The sequence below is a fragment of the Schistocerca nitens genome, chromosome 6 (assembly GCF_023898315.1).
Source record: "Schistocerca nitens isolate TAMUIC-IGC-003100 chromosome 6, iqSchNite1.1, whole genome shotgun sequence".
In the NCBI taxonomy this organism is placed as follows: Eukaryota; Metazoa; Arthropoda; class Insecta; order Orthoptera; family Acrididae; genus Schistocerca; species Schistocerca nitens.
Window position 1 is genome coordinate 51,699,850 of NC_064619.1, and position 24,652 is coordinate 51,724,501.

Below are 24,652 nucleotides of genomic sequence, written 5' to 3' on the forward strand. Positions count from 1 at the left end.
ATAATTATTTATCATCAAGCAGTACATGGATTAGGCATGACTAATAAGTGTACTTTTTGCTTGGTACTGTGTGGAGATAGTGATCTTTTAATTTTGGTTTTCAGGGTGTTTTTCAAGGGAGAAGTATGGCTAACAGTACGATGGTTGGAACAGGACTTACCCCTGAAGGCATAAATCAGAATTATGTTATGTATGACTTCATGAATGAAATGTCTTGGAGAGAAGAACCAGCTGATTTGAAAGAATGGTAACTATAATTGTATTCTTCAGGCTGTCGACTTTTATGTTTTAGATGTTAAGATATGTTCAGTCTACACACATAAAAAAAGTTTTGCATCACCCCGGTTCCCAGAACTTCTAAAGACAGACGTTGACTGTGGATGTTGTATCACAGACACAGTCCCTTTGACTATTCAGAGAAGTCACTAAACCCGCCCAAAGATCTAAACAACCATGCATGAGCAGCGCCTTTCAGACGGAGGGGGTCCAGCAACCTATCAGTTCCAGTCATTCCACCAAGAAGGAGGTACATGGCTTGTGTTGTCTGTAGTTCAACCATGCGTAGACGATCATTACTGTGGCTCGATTGCATCCACTTTGTTACTTTGTGCCAGGAAGGGCTCTCAACCAGGGAAGTGTCCAGGTGTCTTGGAGTGAAGCAAAGCGATGTTGTTCGGACATGGAGATACAGAGAGACAGGAACTGTCGATGACATGCCTTGCTCAGTCTACAAAAGGGCTACTAATGCAGTGGATGACCGCTGCCTACGGATTATGGCTCGGAGGAACCCTGACAGCAACACCACCATGTTGAATAATGCTTTTTGTACAGCCACTGGACATCGTGTTACGACTCAAACTGTGAGCAATAGGCTGCATTATGCACAATTTCACTCCCGATGTCCATGGCGAGGTCCATCTTTGCAACCATGACGCCATGCAGCGCAGTACAGTTGGGCCCAACATCATGCTGAATGGACCGCTCAGGATTGGCATTACATTCTCTTCATCGATGAGTGTCGCATATGCCTTCAATCGTCAGAGGCGTGTTTGGAGGCCACACGGTCAGGCTGAATGCCTTAGACACACTGTTGAGCGAGTGCAGCAAGGTGAAGGTTCCCTGCTGTTTTAGGCTGGCATTATGTGGGGCCGACGTACACTGCTGGTGGTCATGGAAGACACTGTAATGGCTGTATGATGTGTGAATGCCATCCTCCGACTGATACTGCAACCATATCAGCAGCATATTGGCGAGTCATTCGTCTTCATGGATGACAATTCTTGCCCCCTTCATGCATATCTTTGGAATGACTTCCTTCACAATAACAACATCCCTCTACTAAAGTGACCAGTGTGTTCTCCAGACATGAACCCTATCAAACATGCCTGGGATGGATTTAAAATGGCTGTTTATGGACGAAGTGAGCCACCAACCACTCCTAGGGATCTATGCTTTATCGCCGTTGAGGAGTGGGACAATCTGGACCAACAGTGCCTTGATGAACTTGTAGATAGTATGCCACGAGGAATACAGCCATGTGTCAATGCAAGAGGATGTGCTACTGGGTATTAGAGGTACCGGTGTGCACAGCAGTCTGGACCACCACCTCTGAAGGTCTCACTGTATGGTGGTACAACATGCAACATGTGGTTTTCATGAGCAATAAAACGGGCAGCAATGATGTTTATGTTGATCTCTATTCCGATTTTCTGTACAGGTTCTGGAACTCTTGGAACCGAGGTGATGCAAAACTTTTTTTGATATGTGTATTTTCTTATGAGTGTTATAAAAAATTCACAAAGATGTGTTCAGTTCAGCATAAGGCATTGATCCTTTTGTTCAGACATCTTAATGTTGTTGTTCTTGGTATCTTCTTTTTCTGATATGAAAAACTCCAGTTTGCAGATGTGTCTTAGATTTCCTTACTGCATTAATTTGAAAATATTTCGTATTGTCTTGCTGCATGAAATATAATTCATTACAAGGAAGCTTAGCACAACAATGGTGTTGTTGTCATTGAAGAATCGAGTAAGTGAAACCAACTGCACATAGCAGATTTGTGAGAGAAAAATATATTTTTATGAATTACAGTAGAATTGTGTCTGAGATAATTACATTTTTTTTTATTTGGGAGAGATTATCCTCTGTCATTATTACACATTTCTTTAATGAAGAATTCTTTTGGTCATTTTATGAAATCAGAAAGTACACTTTAAGACAAAAAAAGACACACCACAAAGAAATTATCTGAATGTGACAGAAATAGATAGATGTGATCGACATGTGCAGCCAAACAGAAAGAAAAATTGGATGATTTATTCAAGAGGAAGAGCTTCACAAATTGAACAAGCCAATAACATCTTGGTCCACCTCAGGGCCTTATGCAATCAGCTATTTAGCTTGGCATTGATTGATAGTGTTGTTGGATGTCTTCCTGAGGGATATTATGCCAAATCCTGTCCAGTTGGTTCGTTAGATTGTCAAAATCCCAAGTTGGTTTGGGTCCTTGACCATAATGTTCCAAACATTCTCAATTGGGGAGAGGTCTGGCGACCTTGTTGGCCAAGGTAGGGTTTGGTAGGCATTAAAACAAGCAGTAGAAACTCTCACTGTGTGTGGATGCACATTATACTGCTGAAATGTAAGCCCAGTACGGCATGCCATGAAAGACAATGCGAAATGGCGTAGAATATAATTGATATACTGCTGTGCTGTAAGGGTGCTGCAGATGACAACCAAAGGGGCCCTGCTTTGAAAAGAATGGCACCCCTGACCATCACTTCTGGTTGTCAGACCCTTTCGTGGGCAACAGTCAGGTTGGTATCCCACCACTGTCCAGCATGCCTCCAGATATGTCTTTGGCCTGGAATCTCATTGACTGGAGTAGAATTGTCTTTGGTGATGAGTTCTGCTTCGAATTGAGCCCCAATGACCAGAAAACACATATCAGGAGACGCCTCGGACAGTGGTGTCATACAAACCTGACTGTCACCCGCCGTATTCCTCAACAGCCCGGAATGATAGTGTAGGGTGCCATTTATTTTCACAGCGGGACCCCTTTGGTTGTCATTCGTGGCACACTTACAGCACAGCGGTACGTCAACAATATTATATGCCGTATTATTGTCCTTCTTGGGCTTACATTTCAGCAAGATAATGCCTGCCTGCACATAGCAAGAGTTTCTACTGCTTGTCTTCATGATTGCCAAACCCTACCTTGGCCAGCAAGGTTGCCCAATTGGTCCTCCAACCAAGCTAGGGATTTTGATGATCTAACCTGCAGAATTTGGCATGATATCCAACACTTCCATCAATGAATGCAAAACCAAATACCTGCTTATGTAAAGACCAGAGGTGGATCAACACATTATTGACTAGCTCAATTTGTGAAGCTCTTTATCTTGAATAAATCATGTGAAGCTCCTTCTCTTGAATAACTCATTCAATTCTACTAAAACTGTAATCCTTTGGGAAACAAATATATCTGCTAATTTACTTTCATTCAGTCATTACATCATTGAGGTCTGTAATGATATCTTGCAGCTATGTTATAGGTTATCCAACTGTTTCCATTGTTTCCTTTTGATATAAATGTAGAAAAAATGTAGTGTAACTTACAAGAGTTGATATTAAATCCTAAATGGATTTCTTTATGACAAGCACACTTGCTGAGGAATGCTGGAAAGTGATGGTTTGTAGAGGAAAGCAGATGATAAGCTGTATGTGCCAGTGCACTATGTATAAAATGAAAAGTCTTGTATGTGACACAACACCAGCATTATTAATTTTCTGAGCACAAGTTAAAATGGGTACTCCATTATTTTTGAAAATTTTCTTTTTACTTCTGTTGTCTTAACTTGCTATTCATTTTTGTAGGTCGGTGATTACCTTTTAATATAACGTATGAAAAAAAGAGTTTTATTTGGTATTCACTGAGCCACCAACAACTTCAGTGGTCTTCATTCTTACTGATGACTTGTTAACAAAAAAATACTGTTTCCCTCATCAGTTATTGCCGGTAACATAATATTCAAATACTTCATAACTTTCAGTTTTCACTGCCCTCAGCAGTAACAGAGGCAAACATTTCACAATCCCAGTCTCACGTACTGGTGAAATGAAGGAAAATCATTAAACAAACATTGGACGAAGATCTGGAGACAGAAGCCAACAGGTAATATGTCAACAAGTGTCCACAAAAGCCTCAACAATTTTGTTCCACTATGCACTTCTTATCTACTCTTTTTCATTAATCTCAGAGTGGCATCATGTCCCTTGCCCGTCAATAAATAAATAAAGGACTGTCTGTTTTATTCATTTGCTGTCAGATGTGATATCTTAGTCTGGGTTCCCATGATGTATCAGTTAAATACTTGTGATGTAAATGTTTATTCCATGTAACAGAACATTATTCATTAAAAGTGATGTACACAAATCTCTTGTATAAAGGTTCTCCTCACTCAGCATTTCTGGGAATCAATATACAGGAATACAATAGAAAGTGAATGTGTAGCTTTAAGAGATGAAATATTTAAGGCAGCAGAGGGTCAGATTTACAAAAAGAGAAAGTTCAGTAGAAATCCTTCAATAACATCAGAGGTATTAAATGTAATCGATGAAAGAAGAAAATGTATAAACTTTGCAAAAGAAACAGGTAAAACAGAATTCAGTTGTCATAAAATATGAGATTGACGGGAAGTGCAAAATGGCCAAGCAGGAACGGCAGAGGAGAAATCTAAAGCTGCAGAAGCATGCATGATTGTGGAAAATATGGAAGCAACCTACAGGAAAATTAAAGTGACCTTTGGAAAAAAGAGAAGCAGCTGTATGAATATCAAGAACTTGAATGGCAGGCCAATAATAAGTAAAGAAGGGAAGGCTGGAAGGTGAGAAGAATGTATAGACGGGGAGTATAAGGGAAAAATCTTGAAGACAACATTATAAAAAGGGAAGAAGAAGTATAGTAGATCACGTTACCTCAGAATTATTGAGATTCTTGGCAGAACCTACAAATGCAGAACTTTAGCATCTGGTATGTAAGATATATGAGGCAGATGAACTACTCTCAGAGTTAAAGAATAATGTAATAATTGCAGTTTCAAAGAAAGCAGGTGCTGCAGGTGTATTTATATTACAGAACCATATATTTAATCGTCCGCAGCTCGTGGTCTTGTGGTAGCACTATCGCTTCCCAAGCACGGGGTCCCAGGTTTGATGCCCGACAGGGTCAGGGATTTTCACCTGCTCCAAGATGACTGGGTGGTGTCGTGTCGTCTTCATCATTATCATTCATCCCCATTACGGTCAGAGAAAGGCAATGGCAAACCACCTCCATTAGGACCTTGCTAGTATGGTGGTGCGGGTCTCCCGCATTGTTCCCCTGCGCTCTGTCAAGAAGCATGGGACTTCATTTCCATTTTTCCATCTGTTTAATCAGTCACGGTTGCAAAATGCGGAACTGATTTTTTTTAATAGAAGAATGGAAAATTGGTAGAAGCAAACGGTGGGGGAGATCAGTTTGCGTTCCAGAGAAATGTAGGATAACATGAAGTGCTGTCGGCCCTATGACTCCCATTGGAAGAAGGTTGGAGGAAAGCATCATATTTTTATTACATTTGTAGATTTAAAGAAAGCTGTTAACAGTGGAACACGATCTTTCTGAAGGTAGCATGTATAAAATATGGGGACAGAACGATTATCTACAACTTACAAAGATAACCAGATTGCTGTTGTAAGTTTTGAGGGACATGAAAGGGATGTTGTACTTTAGATGGGAGTGAGACTGAGTAGTAGCTCATACTTGATGTTCATTGGGCAAGCTTTGCGAGGAAAAATGAGAAACTGGGAAAGGGAATTTGCTATGTCCCTTCCTTTAGTTATATCCCATGAAACATTCACCAGGTATACCAATTAAGCAGTTTTATTTGTAACATAAGAAATAAACTCACAGAATTGGGATGAACACAATGACTAACTTCTGAAGAACATAAGAACTGTCTAGACTGATTGAATGCTCAAATAATCTAAGTTCCAAAAAGTATCATCACAGGTTGAATCCCTTTAAAGTCTGTAGGAATGAATTTTACAATACTGGCACTAGGCCCGACACTATTCAAGTGTAGGAGATGTAGCAAACAAGCTACATCTCCTTCACGTGGATACAAAGTCCTCTGCATGTGGTAGCATCGCGTTTGGCCAGTTCCACTTCACGGTGACAGTGAAGACTAGAAGAGTTGATCAAGATTGCACATCATCCAGGTGAGGTCTCTCCATTGCAGCTGGCTGTGCTGATAATGCTCACTGCCATTGTGGCGTGGGTCTAAGTAGTCGTCTTGCGGAGTAACACTTTTGTTTGTTTGGCTCAAACTTAGGTTTGGTGAAAGTAGGAAATAATTTGACCTGTGCATGCTAACTGGGGCTGTGTACGTGAACCTTGAACCTGCTGCTGGCCCTGCTTCTGGTGTCACCCTCTGTTGATGTGCTGTAAACTGACAGGTTTGAATTTTTGCCTTGCATGGACTGGATTACCATCAACGTGATGTATATTGTGTATGTTGCTGTTATTGCCTGTTGCACTTGTCACCAGAGCAACTTCCCCCCTCCCTCCCCCTCACCCCTTCCCCCACTTCCCCAGGATGGAGGAGGCAGTCTTCCTTGTCTTTTTCGATTTCAATCTCCAGGGGATGTATGTCAGATCATTGATCCATGTCTATTAGCTGTGACTGAGGTGCTCGTCAACGATCATCATGTATGCGGTTAATGTCCATGCCAGGGGATGTCTGCTGCGAAACTTCGGAATGTGGAATGGTTGATCAGAGTGTCTGGAACAGAAAACTGAGCAAGGCCCTCCATAAGGATCTCGATAGAGTTGAACATGGTATGCTTCTGCTGATGGAACCCATCCGGGAGCTCAACTTTGACCATAGCACATTCTATAAGTCGAGTGATGGATGCTTGTCTCCAGCAGGTGTGTCCACTGGTGAGTGTCATAGCCAGATGGGACTGTGTATGAAAAACCAGTGGCAGCGAGATGGACAGGGAGTAGGCTTGCTCACATGGGGTAGTTGACTGATAGTGCAATCAATGTGGGTCACCATGGCACCTTATGGCAGGTGATGTACCTTATTGAAGTAGGACGAAAGGAAAAGGGATAGTGTCTCATAGGTGGGTAGGTTTTAACAAAGTGTACTCAGAGGTACTCACAAATCTTTTCACTAACCCATTTGAGGCAGATGAAAAGGAGCAGTATGTACAGGAGCAATACCATTAGCGGTGAAGAAATTGGAAAATTTTGAAGCAGTGAACTGTGAGCCATTCCCTGTTTCTGGAAGGTCCTCGAGAGCAAACTTGCTTTGATGGTATGGGCAAAGGATGTATAGATCATCCTGGTCACAAATAGAAATTTTTTTCTGTGTCTACAGCAGTGAGTCAGGAAGTGCCCAAAAAAGGACCTGCAACATCAAGATGAACACAGGACCAGGGGATGTAAATGGTGGGACAAGGAAAGTAGAGTTGGGAGGGGCAAACTGTTTGTTCTAACATGTTGCACGTGTGATGTCTGTGCCCATCCTTGTCAGTGTTGCCGGGAGAGCCACTTTGTGGGTGCCACCCCCTGAAGTGGGGGTGTGCTCACCATTTGATATGTGGGCCAGACTGTAATTGTTACTATGGACCCAATGCCTATCTGAAATTTTACTGGAACAGTGTTAATGTTGATTATAGTAGTCAGTAACTTCGGGAAAGTGTTAGTACTGCCTGGACCAAAACAATATCTGATTGTTCAAGGTTCCTATGGGACAATATGCTTCAGAGGTTCTATGTTCATCCAGTCGACGGACATTCTTGAAGCAGAGTGACAAACTTCTGCCTTGTGTCCTACCTTTCCACATATTGTACATTTTGTCTGCCATACACGAAGGTAAACTCCAAGGTCAGCCATGGCTGGACGGTTCTGTGTCATCCTTGGAATCCTGCTGGGTGAGATGGGGGGAGAAAAAAAATTGGGTCCTGTAAAGAGGCTGTGGTGTGTACTGGTTGTTCGAAAGCAGATGTGATAGGTAAGCAGGCATCCAATGTGGGGGTCCTTCAGTTTTAATAAGTCTTGGTGTAGTACATCATTGGGAGCACAGAGAAGCAACGTGTCTCGAAAGAAGGAGGATGCATAGGATTGTTTGCACTGTTCATTGGTACATCAGAAATGACACTACCTTGGTAGACCTTGAAGCCGTGACATCCATTCCCTATAAGATTCAGACGGTAGCTTGTGGCAACTAAAAAATTTGTGCCTGGCTGCAGCCACACGGACTAGATAATCAAAATATTTTGTGAGGCTAGCTTTAAGTGTAGCATACAATAGGGAGTGGGGTCTGATTCAGGATGCAACTGTTGTATCAGATAGTACACATAAAAGGACTGGCATTAGCAAGCAAAAATGCATGTTGCTGCGTATCACTTCTGATAGTGTGAACAATGAAGTGCTGCACCATCTGGGCTGTATAGCAGGTCCAGGGCTTTACCTCCCATTCAAATGCTGTTGTGATGATGATGTTGCTGGACATTGCGGATGGTTGTGTCGACCCATTCTTGTAGCTCTGGCGTGGTCAGTGCCACCAGTTCTTCTATCTGTGGTTCATTTGTTTGCTGCATTAGCAGGATGATCACAGGGTGTGTCAAATCTACCAACTCGTTGGCTGTGGCCATCTTGAAACAATCCTAGAAGGCTGTAGTGGCTAGCTCGAACAGCATGTGTGGAATGAAAATTTGCTCTTTTAAACCATGTTGACAACTGATATATCCCTTCCTTTAGTTATATCTCATGAAGCTTTCACCAGGTATACCATGTAAACAGTTTTATTTGCAACTAAAGAAAGAAATTTACAGATTTGGGATGAACACATTAACTAACTTCTGAAGGAAAAAAAAAAACTTTCTTGACTAAGTAAGTGCCCAAATAACCTGAGTTCCTCTAGTCACAAGTTGAATCCCCTTAAAATCTGAAGGAATGAATTTTGTAATACTGCCACTAAGCCCGACACTTTCCAAGGAGATGTAGCAAAACAGAATACCAAGTCCCCTCCACTTGGTGGTGTCCTGTTTAACCAGTCTCATTTTGTGGTGATGGTGAAAAGTAGAAGAGTTCATGGTGGTAGCATGTTGTCCAGACGAGGTATCCCCAATGTGGCTGGCTGTGCTGGAACTGCTCACTGCCATTGTGGCACAGATCTAAATAGCCATCTTGTGGAGTAACACTTCCATTTGAATGGCATTGATTCAACATTTGTCAGTATACTGAAGAATATCTATAGCAATGCTACAGCTTCCATTGGACTTGGACCTTCCAGGAATATTAAAATTGCATGTTGGACCAGGACCCGATGCCAGAACATTTTCTTTCGTGGGCAGTGCTTTTGCCAACTGAGCTACTCAGGCATGACTCATGACCCATTCTCACAGCTTTACTTCCACCAGCACCTTACCTTCTTTCCAAACGCCACAGAAGTTCTTCTGCATACCTTGCTGGACTAGTACTCGTGGAAGATTGGATACTGCAGAGAAAAGGCTTAATCACAGCATTGCTGTTAAAGGTAGTGTGAAGAGTGATCTTCAAAATCTGTCATAAGCCAACAATTTACTAGTAAACTGTGACTGAAAAATGAGGAGTGTGTCAATAATTCAAATTTTGGTAATTTCAGGAGATGCACGTGGAGAAAATGCAGGAATTAGTAGATTTCATGCAGTTTTATTGTAGGCCACCTTTACCTTGATTTTCAGTATTTTGCTCTTGTTACTACTGTATCTATCCATTGCACATTTTAATAGCTGAGTCAAGCCACAGTAAAGAAATTCAGTTTCGAGCATCCTGTAGAATATATATGCGGATGTGCCTTAAGTAAAACTTTTCAGTTTTAAATTGGTAGAAAAACTCCAGGCTGCTAGTGTTTCATGTCCAGCCACTACCATTCTTACAGATATAACAACAACAGTACCTTTTGTAACACTGTATAGTGCAGTTCCAGCCCCTCCAAGGGCCAATGACCCCTCAAGAGATTTACTGGAATAATGGGTGAAATTAGAATAATAATTAACATCATTATTCAGTGCTGTGAGTAGCAGAGGATAAAGGAAGAATTATTTCTCCCACTATTCTCTGTATGACTATCTGGCTTTCTTTCCAATATAATCAACTAAACACTACCATGAGAATGGTTATCAAGATATGTAAAAGACATATATACTGCAGAATGAGACTGTGTTGCTTTTTTGTCATATTAAAAAAAACATACAAGCTCCCAGTATCCATTGCAGTACACCTCATTTTAGTCTCAACCACTCATAAAAAGCGAGTACTTACCTCTTAATTTTGTTGGCTCCGGTTTATATTGTCCAGGGGAACAGGCACTGAGTTCAGTGTGGACCTGGGTTGCTTAAAGCAGATTTGGCTTGAGATAAAAATGTATGTTAGATGACACTATTTTTTTATTGCCAGATCTTCATTTCACAGCATGTTGATGCCTGGATAGTGTTTACTGTGACATACTGTAAACATGCTTCCAAGACTATATTTGGATTAAGCAGACAGGAAAACGTGGTTGTTTACACCCATGCCATGACTCAAAATATAACACAGAAGACATGTCAAACTCTTGCGTCCCACCATACAGTTGGAAGACCGAGATCCTTCTATTGGCCACTAGATAATCAATCTTCAGGAGGTTAGATCTCCATATATTGATAATAGATCAGTCAACAGCATGTGTACCAAATATGTCGTTAGAAACATTAAAACATTGTGTATTGTAAAGTAATATCCATAGAGTTGGCTGCCATGCTGGTTGTCAGTGCTTCACCATGTGGGAGAGCACATTCATACTTTGTGTGTGAGACCATTTTAAACCTTTTTATTTAATTGTTTTGATTCTATGTCCTCTTAAATATAGGGAGCTTAAACAATACGATCACATGCTTAGTGGAATGTTGGTCCATCTCTGGAATGCAATACAGCAGCAATTCTGTGTGGCATGGATTTGAGAAGTCCTTGATAGTGGCACCAGATCACCAGATGTCTTCGCACAGGTCTTGCAATTCTTGTAAATACTGGGATGGTAGTTTGCGGGCGTGGATCTGGCTCCAAGTGGCGTCTCAGATGTGTTCTGTCAGCTTCAGGTCAGGCAATTTGGTGACTAAAAACATCAATGTGATTTCACTGTCATTCTGCTCAGGCTACGGTGCACGATTTTGGCCTTGTGGCACTGACTGTTAACCTGTTAGAGAAGATACTGTTGCCATCAGGGAAGATATCATAGCTGTAGCAATGCAAGTGGTCTGCAATAATGTTCATGTAGTTCATAGTTATCATGGTACATTCAGTTGCTACCACAGGTTCCACGGAAGCCCAGATGAATGTCCTGCATAGTGTAATACTGCCTCCAGCAGCCTGCGTATTGGGCGAGCAGCTGTTGGCCAGGATGATGCACCTACTCATGGTTTGACCACACTTCAACCACTTCCCATAGGTGCTCATGACAGTAGCATGTGAACAGAAATGTGAAATGTGTAATGTGTTTTATTCATCTCATAACATGCATAATTCCAGAACATAAGTCTGATGTACAGGAGACATGTCAAGGTTAGAATTCACTTATTTGAAATTTTGTCACACTTACAACATTACTTGGTGAAGAATGTACTTATTTAAAATTTGTCAAACTTGCAACATTACTTATTGAGGAATTTATAGAAGGTTCTTTCTAACACTATTTCATGATTTACATCCACTATAACTAGCATAAATTTTAATCCATTTTAGGGATCCAGCTCAAAGAACCACTTTGTCCCTCAGAAAACTTCCACTGAGTAGTAGCACCTTTCAATTAGAAAATCACGTAACTTGCTTAAAATTTTTAGCTTCATATTCATTGTGTCAGACACTTTTATTTTCTTGTGAGTTTTATGTCATGTTGTATGAGTGTTCAAAATGGTTTTTTTTTTAATAGGTCAGCTCTGCTGTGTAGGAAAAGAAACACCTCAAAGATGTGTAAAGAGGGAACAGTTAATGGTTTTTAGGTCTTTGATGTGTTGCCCTCGGCTGTGCACTGGATATTTACATACGATTCTTTTTTGAAACTTTAAAATTCTTGTAACATTTCCTGAGCTTCCCCAAAAAATTATGCCATATCTGACAACAGATTCAAAGTAGCAATAGTATGCTATTTTCCTGGTGTCCATATGAGTGGCACTGGCTAAAATTTCCATTCCAAATGCAAGTCTGTTTGATTTATTTGCTAGATATTCTATATGTGAATTCCAACTAAAATTTCTGTCTAAGTTTATTCCAAAGAATCTGACTGAGTCAAGTTCTTCCATTTTTTTATTATTGTGAGTAATACAGATTTCTTCAGTGTTTGATTGTTTAGTTTTAAAACTCATCATATGAGTTTTTGAGATGTTTAGCCTTAAGCCATTTATGTTGAACCATGTTTCCAAGTTACTTAAAGTGTTCATGACACTCTGTGGTATATTGTCAGAAGTTTTGTTTTTGATTAGTGCAGAAGTATCATCTGCAAACAAGGTTACATGAGTATTTATATTAAGAGGCAAGTAATTTACGTAGAACAGGAATAGAATTGGTCCAAGAATTGAGCCTTGAGGAACACCTTGTGACACAGTTTTTCACTCTGAGAAGTAATCTGCACCATTTGATGTACTTATTACCCTTTGTTTCCTCTTCATGAGATATGATTCAAACCATTTCAAAGCAATATCTCTTATTCCATACCTGTTGAGTTTACAGAGTCAGATAGTTTTGTAAGATCACAGAATATTCCTGCAAATTTAGCTTTCCTATCTAGCCATGAAGTAATTTTTCCAACAAACTCATTTATTTCATCAACTGTGTTTTTACCTGGTTGGAAGTCAGATTGGTTATTTGAAATGATACCATACTGTGTGATGACGCTTTGTTTCTGTAAAGCTGCAATGTTTTCAAATATTTTTGATATGATTGGTTGGACTATAGAAATGGGACGATAATTTCTCATGTAATCTTTTGAACATTTTTTAAACTATTGTTTTACTTCTGCATATTTCAAGATAATTACAGACGTAACCTTCCTCGAACAATTATGAGAGAGAGAGGGTGAGCTATTATGTTGTAAACTTTTTTAAATTGCTTTGGTGGGTATCCCATCCAAGCCTGCAGGATATTTGTTTTTAAGGAGAGTATGACATTGTCAACAAATGTTTTTGAGACACTGTTGAATTTTTTAAGACATTAACTAATATTGCCTTTCAGCCCAAAACTATTTACCTTCTGCTCACTTTGCTACATCTAAATCAGATTTTGATACACTTATGAAGTACTCATTGAAGCACTCAGGTATTTGAGCTGGATTTACAACAGATTTTTCCGTAAGTTTGATTTTTGAAACGTCTTGCTTGTAATTTTTGACATCTGATTCAAACTTAACTACAGACCATACTGCCCTTGTTTTATTTATTTATTTTGTGCTAGTATGATTTTACCATTTGACATCTGTTTTGAAGCTTTCACAACTTTTTTAAAAATAGTTTTATAGTTCCTAACATATTTTACAGAATCAGAATCTTTGTTTGTTGTACTTCAGCTGATTGTTGTAGCTTACTTTTCCTCTCACTGGAAATTCTTATTCCTGGTGTTATCCATAATATCTTACTTGATCTTTTATTGCAATATGATCTTGGTGGGAAAGATTCATTAAATACTCCAAAGAAAAATGTTTACGAATGTACTAAAGTTTCCAGTTGTTTAATCACCATCTCCGAGAGACTATTTAACTTTGCTTAGTGTCTCATAGAATATTTCAATATATTTGTTTTATTGAAACTTATTTTAATGTAAGTTTTTTTTGCATTTTGTTTATCATGTTTTGGCAGTGAGACAGACAAGGCTTAGTGATCAGAAAGTCTGGGTCTAGACAGAGTTTACATACATTTTCAATGTATTACTTTACAGTGTTATCAGTGCATGTTGCAGAGTGAATATTTTCTCGGGTGAACTCCAAAAAATTTAGTTTAAGAGCAGACTTTTTAACTGAACCAATAAATTTTGTCGATTCTTTATTGTCATTTGCAATGTTTATATTAAAATTGGCTCCTGTTACCATTTATTTCTTCTGTCTGTTTTGTTTAGTTTATGTATCAAGCACTGGAATTTAGAGAGAAATGGTGTGACTAAAACCCTTTCTGGAATTCTGTAAATCGAAATGACTAACTTGTTAAGGTCTTTAGGCTCTATGCAACAGTGAAAAGCTTCACTGTTTCTGAGATGCCTGCTCCAAGGTCCTCCACCATAACAGTATGTCCTTTCTCAAAGTTGCTTAGGTCAGTGAATTTTGCTTTTGGAACCCATATCATCCCTAGAAAGATTCCCTCACTCTTCTCACCTCTGCTTATAACCTTTCCTTACCATTTCACATGCATGAAGCTGCACCAGGTGGCATTCAGCATCACAGTGGGCAGTGGTCATAATAGTTTGGCTCACCTGTGTGTGTGTGTGTGTGTGTGTGTGTGTGTGTGTGTGTGTGTGTGTGCGTGTGCGTGTGCGTGTGTGCATGTGCGTGCGTGTGTGCGTGCGTATGGGTACGTGCGTGCATGTATGTGCGCGTGCATCGGTACGTGCGTGCATGTGTGTGCACGTGCGGATATGTGTGTGTGTGTGTGTGTGTGTGTGTGTGTGTGTGTGTGTGTGTGTGTGTGTGTGTGTGTGTGTGTGTGCGTAAGTAATCTGATGATGATAAAATTACAACGGATTTTTTTTACCTCCAAAAAGGTTATTATTTGATTTAAGAATGTGTAAAAGGATGTCTTGCTTGAAGAGTTATTCTAAAATCCAACTTGTGATTGACTTGGTATTTTTGTGTTCAGTTCTGGCAGTATATGTAATTATGAAGTGTTGTGCACATGGTTTTCTTATATTTTCTGTATATTCTTCTTGTAGGTTTTCTCAGTATGCAACTAGACGCTATGGTGCTTACAATGAAAATGCTGATGAAGCTTGGCAGCTGCTAAAGGTGAGGGAAGTCAGTAATTCAGCTAGACAAATGTATCTGCCATCCATTGTGTGTAGAATTTACCTATTTTATACTAGGATTATGAACTCAGGTTTCTGTCAGCAACTTTTTTTGATTTCCTAATATTTATACAGAATTAAGAATATAAGAATACATACAGAAAATAGACTGATGTTATGCTGGTTAATGAGCTATTTATGTATTTTTCATGTTAGTCCAGTGTGTACAGCTTCAGAGGCTCCCAGCGTGTCAGAGGAAAATATATAATCTGTCGCCGACCGAGTCTGAAACTTAAATCATTGGTAAACTATAGTTTCAATAGTGCATGTTTGTATGGACCTAATGTGAGCAATGGCTTGTAATATATAATTCAGCAGAAAGTGGCTTTATAATAGTATATTTCTGGGCAACTGTGTGCATGCTGTAGTGAGTCCTCCACTTGTATGAATATTTCAAAATTTCTCAGACTGAGTGATCAGAAGTAAGTACCCAAATTCTCACTAATGACTTAAGATTTTCATAGCAGCCATATTCTTGTTATTGAGGGTGAGATTCATCTGCTAGAAAAATTCAACAACTCATACCACTTGTTTACTTGAAGTTATTAAATTCTCTGCTATTCTTGTGTCAGATGAGAAACTAGTCAGTGTGATGCTTGACAAACCTCTTCTCTGGATTCTTGATATAAAGTAACTTTGTTCCCTAAGAAATATGATATTTTTTTAGCTAAAAGATACTTTCTCTACTGTGTGAACTATAGACCCTGGACATTGTCATGCATTTTCCAGCACACATGAATCATAATTGTTGGGGAACAGTGTCTAAAAGCTGCTACTCTTTTTTTTCTTTTTTTCCTGAAACAACATTGCTGTTGCTATCTAAAATCTGAAGACTGATTTGGTACAGCCCTCCACAATAATATGCTGCTCTATCAACTGCCAGCCACTTCATCTCTGCATAACTTCCGCAACCTACATCAATTTGAACCTGCTTACTGTAGTCGAGATAAGGTCTCTTTCTGCTGTGTTTATCTTCTACTTTTCTCTCCTTTACCAACTTTGTGATTCCTTGATAGCTCAGGAAAAACAATGCTATCACCATCAAAATACTTCTCATTGTATATAATACAAGTGTGATTCAAAAGAAAACCTAAAGAGTTCTATAAAATTTTGAAAAGTTGTGTGATGGAGTTGGTAGGTAGCAGTAGTGTTCCCTGAGGTGTTCCTTGAGGTTCGGAAAGTGACAGACACTTGGCAGAGTGATGCAGAAGAAGGCAGCAGCATCTACAAGAAGATTGCCGCCCTGCTGTCAACATGCACCGCAATCGACCAGTGGTCTGCGATGCGTTTTTTTTATTATGAAGGTGTCAAAGTAATCTAATTCATTGCAGAATGACAGTGTGCTACTGTGATTCATGTTTCTCATTGCAGCAAGTGACTGCTTCACAGCCTGTGCTCTCTGGATCCCTCTTACCAACACCAGCTTTTCTGAATTCACAGGTGGGAGCTCTCCTTGCAGTACAACCTACGGTCCCGTAACCTCCTGGCCTCAACCTTTGTTAGTCATTATCCTTCACCCACCTACCGCCTTCTCCGTTCCCATTCCAGCACTACACTCCCTCTATTCCACCAATGCACTCACAGTCCATTTACTTCCGTCCCCCTCCGTCCAACCTCAGAACTGCACCTAGCTGCCTGACCCACTCTCCACCTTACCCCTGTATGCTTCCAGAAACAGCACTTTACAATCCTCCACCACTACCCTTTTATCCCTCCCCCTTACAACCCGGCCTCCTCCTTACCCCCACCTCCAGATTGCTTCTCCTGCTGCTCGCACTGTGACCTCGGCAGCCAGAGACAGAGGTCATACATGTGTGAGTTACTTTTGCATGTGTGTGTGTGTGTGTGTGTGTGTGTGTATTGTGTCTAATTTGGAACCAGACCTTTTAGCCGAAAGCTTACTTGTTTAACAGTCTTTTTGTTATGCCTGTCTGTGACTCAACATCTCCGCTATATGGTGAGTAGGAATCTGTCCTTTTCATAATATTGCCATCTATTATTCTTCAGTATTGTGCGTGAGTTACTTTGTGTGTGTGTGTGTGTGTGTGTGTGTGTGTGTGTGTGTGTGTTTTGTCTAATTCAGAACAAGGCCTTTTAGCCGAAAGCTTACTTGTTTAACAGTCTTTCTGTTCATAGCGTGTAGGCTTTCACGGCCGGCGTCTTCAGTAATTAAAACTTCCGGGCTAAGAGGCCGTGGTCCAATAGTAGACTCACCTCAGATGATGTTGCCCGCAGCTGGCAACGAAACGTCAGGGAGAAGTATTTCTACTATTGGACCACAGCCTCTTAGCCCGGAAGTTTTAATTACTGAGTCTTTCTGTTGTGCCTATCTGTGACTCAACATCTCCGCTATATGGTGAGTAGCAATCTGTCCTTTTCATAATATTGCCATATATTCTCCTTCTCTATTTTCAACAGTCTGACAAAAGTGGAGTGACATTTTGATTCCGCTTCTGCAGAAATCACGTGTTTTTGAGGTGAAAAACTTGTCGAGCCATGTTCAGAGGGCATTTTCATTCAGAAAGGAAGTTCCTTGAATATTGTTTGATAGAGAGCAGAAAAGGTGAAAATCTGATTGGGGAAGATCAGATGAATAAAGTGTGTGTGGAATGACTTGCCAACCCAACTCCTGTATATTGTATTTTGTCAGTCTAGCTAACTGCAGGTGGACCTTAGCACATGGTAACATCATTTCACACTGTCTTCCTGGTCATTGTTGTTGGACTGTGTCTGCAAGATATCTCAGTTGTTGACAATAAATGTCGGCAGTTAATGGTTACATCACAGGGAGGCAATTACACCACATTGGTGCTGTACCACCAGATGCATAATATTATCTTTTGTGGATGTGTGCAGGTCTTTGCACAGGGAGTCGATGCTTTGTTTGGGCTCAGCGATTCTTTTCGTTTCCTTATTTTAGCTTAAAGACGCCATTTCTCATCACCAGTAGCAATACAGAATAGGAATGATCAGTGCTATTCACAAGCAGTTTGATGATGAGCAAGCAGAGATGCATATGCGGCTACCCACAGATTTTTGTGATTTTGGTTTAGAGCATGCAGTGCCCATGCTTTCAATATTACAACCTTCCACATTGCTTGCAAATGCCACACAATGGTGGAATTATCACAGTTCAACACATTTTCTCGAGGACAGCTGACATGGATAATCATGGATTAATGCGTTTAAGTGACCTTCATCAAGCCCCGAAGGCCTTCCTGAATGTGAGGGGTCACGAATGTCAAAAGATCCTCCTTAAAATGAGAAACCCATTTTCTTGCCATACTCTGTCCAGTGGCGTTATCCCCAAACATGGCACAAATGTTTCTGGCTGCCTCTGCTGCTGCCACCCTTCTATTGAACTCAACAGAAGAATATGTTGGAAATGTTTTATTTCTCCACTTGTTGTCATGGTTTTCAGTCCAGAGACTGGTTTGATGCAGCTCTCCATGCTACTCTATCCTGTGCAAGCCTCTTCATCTCCGAATAACTACTGCAACCTACATCCTTCTGAATCTGCTTAGTGTATTAATCTCTTGGTCTCCCTCTATGATTTTTACCCTCCACGCTTCCCTCCACTACTAAATTCGTGATCCCTTGATGCCTCCATACAAGTACTTTCAGAAAAGACTTCGTGACACTTAAATCCATACCCGATGTTAACAAATTTATCTTTTTCAGAAACACTTTCCTTGCCATAGCCAGCCTACATTTTTTATCCTCTCTACTTCAACCACCGTCAGTTATTTTGCTCCCCAAATAACAAAACTCATTTACTACTTTAAGTGTCTCATTTCCTAATCTAATTCCCTCCGCATCACCTGACTCAATTCGACTACATTCCATGATCCTCGTTTTGCTTTTGTTGATGTTCATCTTATATCCTTCTTTCAAGATACTGTCCATTCCGTTCAGCTGCTGTTCCAGGTCCTTTGCTCTCTCTGACAGAATTAAATGTCGTCGGCAAACCTCAGAGGTTTTATTTCTTCTCCACGGATTTTAATTCCTACTCCAAAGTTTTCTTTTGTTTTCTTTACTGCTTGCTCAATATACAGATTGAATAACATTGGGGACAAGCTACAACCCTGTCTCACTCCCTTCTCAACCACTGCTTCCCTTTTGTGCCCCTCAACTATTATAACTGTGGTAGGTGGTGGTAAGTTTAGGGTTACCAGTTTTATCTAATGGAAATTTAGGACACATTGGTAAAAAAACGTAGGACATTTGTCAAAAATGTAGGACATAATCGCTCAATGAAAAAAATTGTTTTGATTTCAAATTTAAATGCTATTTATAATATCCACATGCATATACATCTTCTTCTTCTTCTTCTTCTTTCTCTCTCTCTCTCTCTCTCTTTTTTTTTTTTAAATCTGACTCATACAATGTTAAATATGATAATCAACAGCAGCCAGTAATATTTCTCTGAAGAAGTAACCCTGTGCAAAACATTTAGCTTGTTTGAAATATAGTAAAAAAATTCCAAACAACTGAAGTTTTTAAAATTATACTTTACAAAAATGATACCTTTGACTGAATCAACAGATAATCTGTTCCTTTCATCTGTCCACTGTGCTCTTCCAAGAGTGAAAATACTCTTTCAACATTAGCATTATGTGCAGGAATAGTAAAAAAATACTGAATTAGTTTCAACAGTTCAGAATGGCAGTCCTCATGCTTGCTACCGCTAAAATATCTAACCCACTTATCATTACAGGGCAATTTCTCAAGTTCAGAGCTATGATGCTGCAAAAACTGGTTCATATTACATATCTCATCACAACATTTGACATCATCTATTACAATTCCTTTATCACTCATGAACTGTATACACTTTTGTACATCATCCATGCATACTTTATCATTTAAATTTAACCACCTAAAACAACTGAGTTCTGAAAAGGACACACACCATTTATCTAAATAGCCCAGACATTCGCCATACAATGAAACAGCCTCCTGCTCAAAATTGTCAGCTTCTTTATCAAGGCCCTCCTCCGTAGCACGTACCAAGACTTTTATCTTTAGTGACATGAAATAACTCTCTAATCTATTCTTGAGACGACAACACACATTATCTAAAATTGTGACCATCTCAACAATGGATGTTTGTCCACTTTCAAGTTGTTGTATCCAATGGTGGAACACAGACATCAATGATTGTAAGTGATATAAATGAGCCTTACTCAAACTGTTTCAAAGAAAATCTTCAGAACTTTAGGAACATCGGGTATAGACAAAAAGTAAGATTTTAAAGCCTCATACATTTCAATTATTCTGTCAAGTGCAGGGAAGAGAGATAACCACCTGGTTTTACTGTGACTAAGAAGCTTTTTGTAACTAATTTCCACAAACTCACAATAATGCTCGAGTTCCTCTGTACTTACTGTATTGTAGAAAAGTAAGTGTACAGCTTGAAAACAATACACTATAAATCTACACTTAAAATATCTGACCCATGCTGAATGGCATTGTTAAGAATGTGAGCTGGGCAACCCACTCCAACTAAATTTTCATTACTATAGGACTTCGGTTTGGTGAATACATTTTTGCCCTCTGGTCGACTTATAGCACCAAAATTTGTTATCGTATTGTCAGCACCAAATGCAACACATTTCTTTTCTATTCCTACCCCTACTAAAGTGTCTCGAACATATGATGATATTGTTTCTGCACTTTCATTTTATGTAGTTTTAATTTCGATTACCTGTGTCTGCATACTGCCAGCTTTAAGGTCAAAATATTGTATTAAAATAGGGAATACTTTCTGGGAACCATGATTACTGCTGTCAGTACTAACCCCCAAAAAAGAAATTTCTTCTAGACATTGTATCACCACGTCAACAGAATGTGGTGCAAGGACTTTATTAATAATCACTTTGGTCGTTGTTCTTGCGCACGAAACTTTCTTTGCAATTTGAGAATTGCTGTATAGTTTTGTGTTTAGCTTCAGCATGCAGTCCACGGATTTGTATGATGCTTGGTGATTATCAACATGAAATGCAAGTGTTGCCTCTGCAGCGCTAAAATGATATGCTGACTGTGTGAGCTGAGCAAAGAAACCTTTAATATCTGAAGTACCGGCAGAATTTTGAGATGTTTTATGTTTCTTGGAAGACAGGTGTACTTCCAAATATTGTGCACCTACAAGAGAAACGTTTCCGTCTTAACATATTTGCATTTTCGTTTCAGCATTTCGGCTTGTAAAAAAGTACTGTGAATTAACTGTTGACTTTCCAAAATCTTAATCTTCGATAACCAAACTGCAAATGGAAGAGAGAGAAAATCAAGTCATTGGCTCTTCACATCTGTATTATGATTTGTTGTCTCAATTTCCCGTCATTCATCACACCGTTACCAACATCTGAACAGCACGCAGGCACCGCCGACACCAAAATCCATATTAACCCAGAGTTCAAATGCTGTGTAGCCACATCTATTGTTCTTTGTTACTATGAAATGTATATGCTGTATCACTGTAGCTGTGTTGCCATACCGACTTGCAGTTGCTGCTAATAACCAATTATTCGTTTCTATTTTCACAGATGTCAGATCATTTCTAACGATCACTGTTTGTTTCTGAAAATGTAGGATATTAGAGACTTTTCAAAAATTCCCCCCAGATGACTGACAAATGGTTAAAATGTAGGGCATGTCCTGTGGGACTTATAACTGCCATCTGGTTTCTATACAAATTGTAGATAGCCTTTTGCTCCCTGTATTTTACACCTGCCACCTTCAGAATTTGAAAGAGTGTATTCCAGTCAACATTGTCAAAAGCTATCTCTAAGTCTAGAAAATGCTAGAAATGTGGGTTTGCCTTTCCTTAACCCATCTGCTAATGTAAGTCGTAGGGTCAGTAATGCCTTGTGTGTTCCAACATTTCTATGGAATCCAAAGTGATCTTCCTCACCGAGCGAGGTGGCGTAGTGGTTAGACACTGGACTCGTATTCGGGAGGACGACGGTTCAATCCCGCGTCCGGCCATCCTGATTTAGGTTTTCCGTGATTTCCCTAAAATCGCTCCAGGCAAATGCCGGGATGGTTCCTTTCAAAGGGCACGGCCGACTTCCTTCCCCGTCCTCCTCCAACCCGATGAGACCGATGACCTCGCTGTCTGGTCTCCTTCCCCAAAACAACCAACCGATCTTCCTCGAGATCGGCTTGTACCAGTTTTTCCATTCGTCTCTAAAGAATTTGTTTTAGTATCTTTCAACCTGACTTATTAAACTGATGGTTTGTCAATTTTACCTCCTGTCAACACTTGCTTTGTTTGGGATTGGAATTATTATATTCTTCTTGAAGTCTGAGGATACTTCACCCGTCTCATTCATGTTGTTCACCAGATGGAAGAGTTTTGGCATGGCTGGCTCTCCAAGGCTATCAGTTGTTCTAATGGAATGTTGTCTACTCCCGGAACCTTGTTTCGACTTAGATCTTTCAGTGCTCTGTCAAATTATTCACTCCTTTCAGTGCTCTGTCAAATTCTTCACTCAGTATCACATCTTCCATCTTGTCTTCCTCTCCGTCCTCTTCAATTTCCATAACAATGCCCTCAAGTACATCTCCTTTGTATAGACCTTTTATATTCTCCTTCCATCTTTCTGCTTTCCCTTCTTTGCTGAGGACTGGTTTTCCATCTGAGCTCGTGTTATTCATACAAGAGGTTCTCTTTTCTCCAAAGGTCTCTTTAATTTTCCTGTAGGCAGTATACATGCTTCTACATCCTTATATTTGTCCTATAGCCATTTCTGCTTAGCCATTTTGCACTTCCTGATGATCTCATTTTTGAGACATTTGTATTCCTTTTCGTCTGCTTCATTTACTGCATTTTTATATTTTCTCCTTTCATCAATTAAATTCAATATTTATTCTGTTGCCCAAGGATTTCTACAAGCCCTCGTTTTTTTAGCTACTTGATCCTCTGCTGCCTCAAAGCTACCCATTCTTCTTCTACTGTATTTCTTTCTGCTGTTCTTGTCAGTCGTTCCCTACTGCTCTCTCTGAAACTGTCTACAACCTGTGGTTCTTTCAGTTTATCCAGGTTCCATCTCCTTAAGTTCCTACCTTTCTGCAGTTTCTTTAGTTTTAATCTACAGTTCATAACCAATAAATTATCATCAGAATCCACACCTGCTCCAGGAAATGTCTTACAATTTAAAACCTGGTTCCTAAATTTCTATCTTACCATAATATAATCTATCTGAAAGCTTCCATTGTCTCCAGGCCTCTTCCACATACACAACCTTCTTTCACGATTCTTAAACCGAGCATTAGTTATGATTAAGTTATGCTTTGTGCAGAATTCTGTCAGGTGGCTTCCTCTTTCATTCCTTACCCCAAGTCCATATTCATCTACTACTTTTCCTTCTCCGACTATCAAATTCCAGTCCCCCATCACTATTAAATTTTTGTCTCCCTTAACTATCTGAATAATTTCCTTTATCACATTATACATTTCTTCATCTTGTCATCATCTGCGGAGCTAGTTGGCATATAGACTCGTACTACTGTGGTAGGCCTAGGCTTTGTGTCTGTTTTTGCTACAATAATGTGTTCACTGTGATGTTCATAGTTGCTTACCCGAGTTCCTATTTTTTTATTCATTATTAAACCTACTTCATCTAGCACTCCATTTTTTAGTGTCCACAGCTCCATTCACTATCTTCAAAGACAAAATGATATTATGTAAACTCAAGTAGCAGCAGTGAACTACAAATAAAAAATGGCAATCAATAAATAACTCCAAAGCAACCAGAAAACACACATGCAAAACAAAAATGCTATGAACTTATGCACAAACCTAATGATAGAAGTGATGTGATAACCAGAAGAGTTATGTAATGGTAGAAAGGGCAGTTAACAAGTCAAATATATAGTAATGATTGGGAAACTCACAGAGGATTCTTTATCAAGGAAGATACAGCAGCACAGTAAAAGAAAGAACAAAGAAAAAAAATAGCATATGCATCTTTTTACCTTGTAGCAAGGAAAATATCAACTGTTCTAGTTTATCAGTCATGTCAAATGCTGTTACTATTATTACTTTTTTTGGTCTTGAATTTTTGTCTGCCTCTAGCATCTTGTTAATTTCCACCTCATTATGCTCAGCTTTGCCTCTCTTAACTTGTTTGCGAGTGTACTGTATTTATCTGATTATAAAACAAGGTTTTCCCCACATTTATCATTAGAAAAATATGGGGCCGTCTTATATTTGCAGATCAAGCTATTGCTGCTGAGATAAACATTTGTACATTGTTCAGTAGATTAACATAGGGGTTGTCTTATATTTACAGATGAAGGTTTGGCTTTTGAGTTTCCTACAAATTTACTTTGAACAATCCTGGAGGGTAGGGCATATCAGACAATACTTGCAATCAAATAGGCTCGAGATCTCTGAAAGCACTGAAGCGGTCGATACAGTATCAACATTGCTTGAACAACCATATGATATTTGACTTGCGGCACTAGTGGAAGGGTTAAGTGAGGAACTATGAACTAACCGCTACAACAGTCTAATGTTCTGCTTAAAAATTGACAATTTCA

General features: G+C 39.6%; 1 protein-coding gene across 8 annotated transcripts in view; it reads left to right on the forward strand.

Annotated features, from left to right (window-relative positions):
- The window catches only part of LOC126262725 (alpha-N-acetylglucosaminidase), a 367,572-nt gene that overhangs the window by 204,465 nt on the left and 138,455 nt on the right, over nucleotides 1-24,652 (forward strand). For 7 of the 8 annotated variants that reach the window (XM_049959519.1, XM_049959518.1, XM_049959521.1 and 4 more), the window contains exons 11-13: nucleotides 105-247; nucleotides 14,975-15,047; nucleotides 15,263-15,349. In XM_049959519.1, coding sequence (XP_049815476.1) covers nucleotides 105-247; nucleotides 14,975-15,047; nucleotides 15,263-15,349 — 303 coding nt within the window. The remainder of the gene's footprint in view (nucleotides 1-104; nucleotides 248-14,974; nucleotides 15,048-15,262; nucleotides 15,350-24,652) is intronic. The other variant, XM_049959523.1, reaches the window with a different exon arrangement.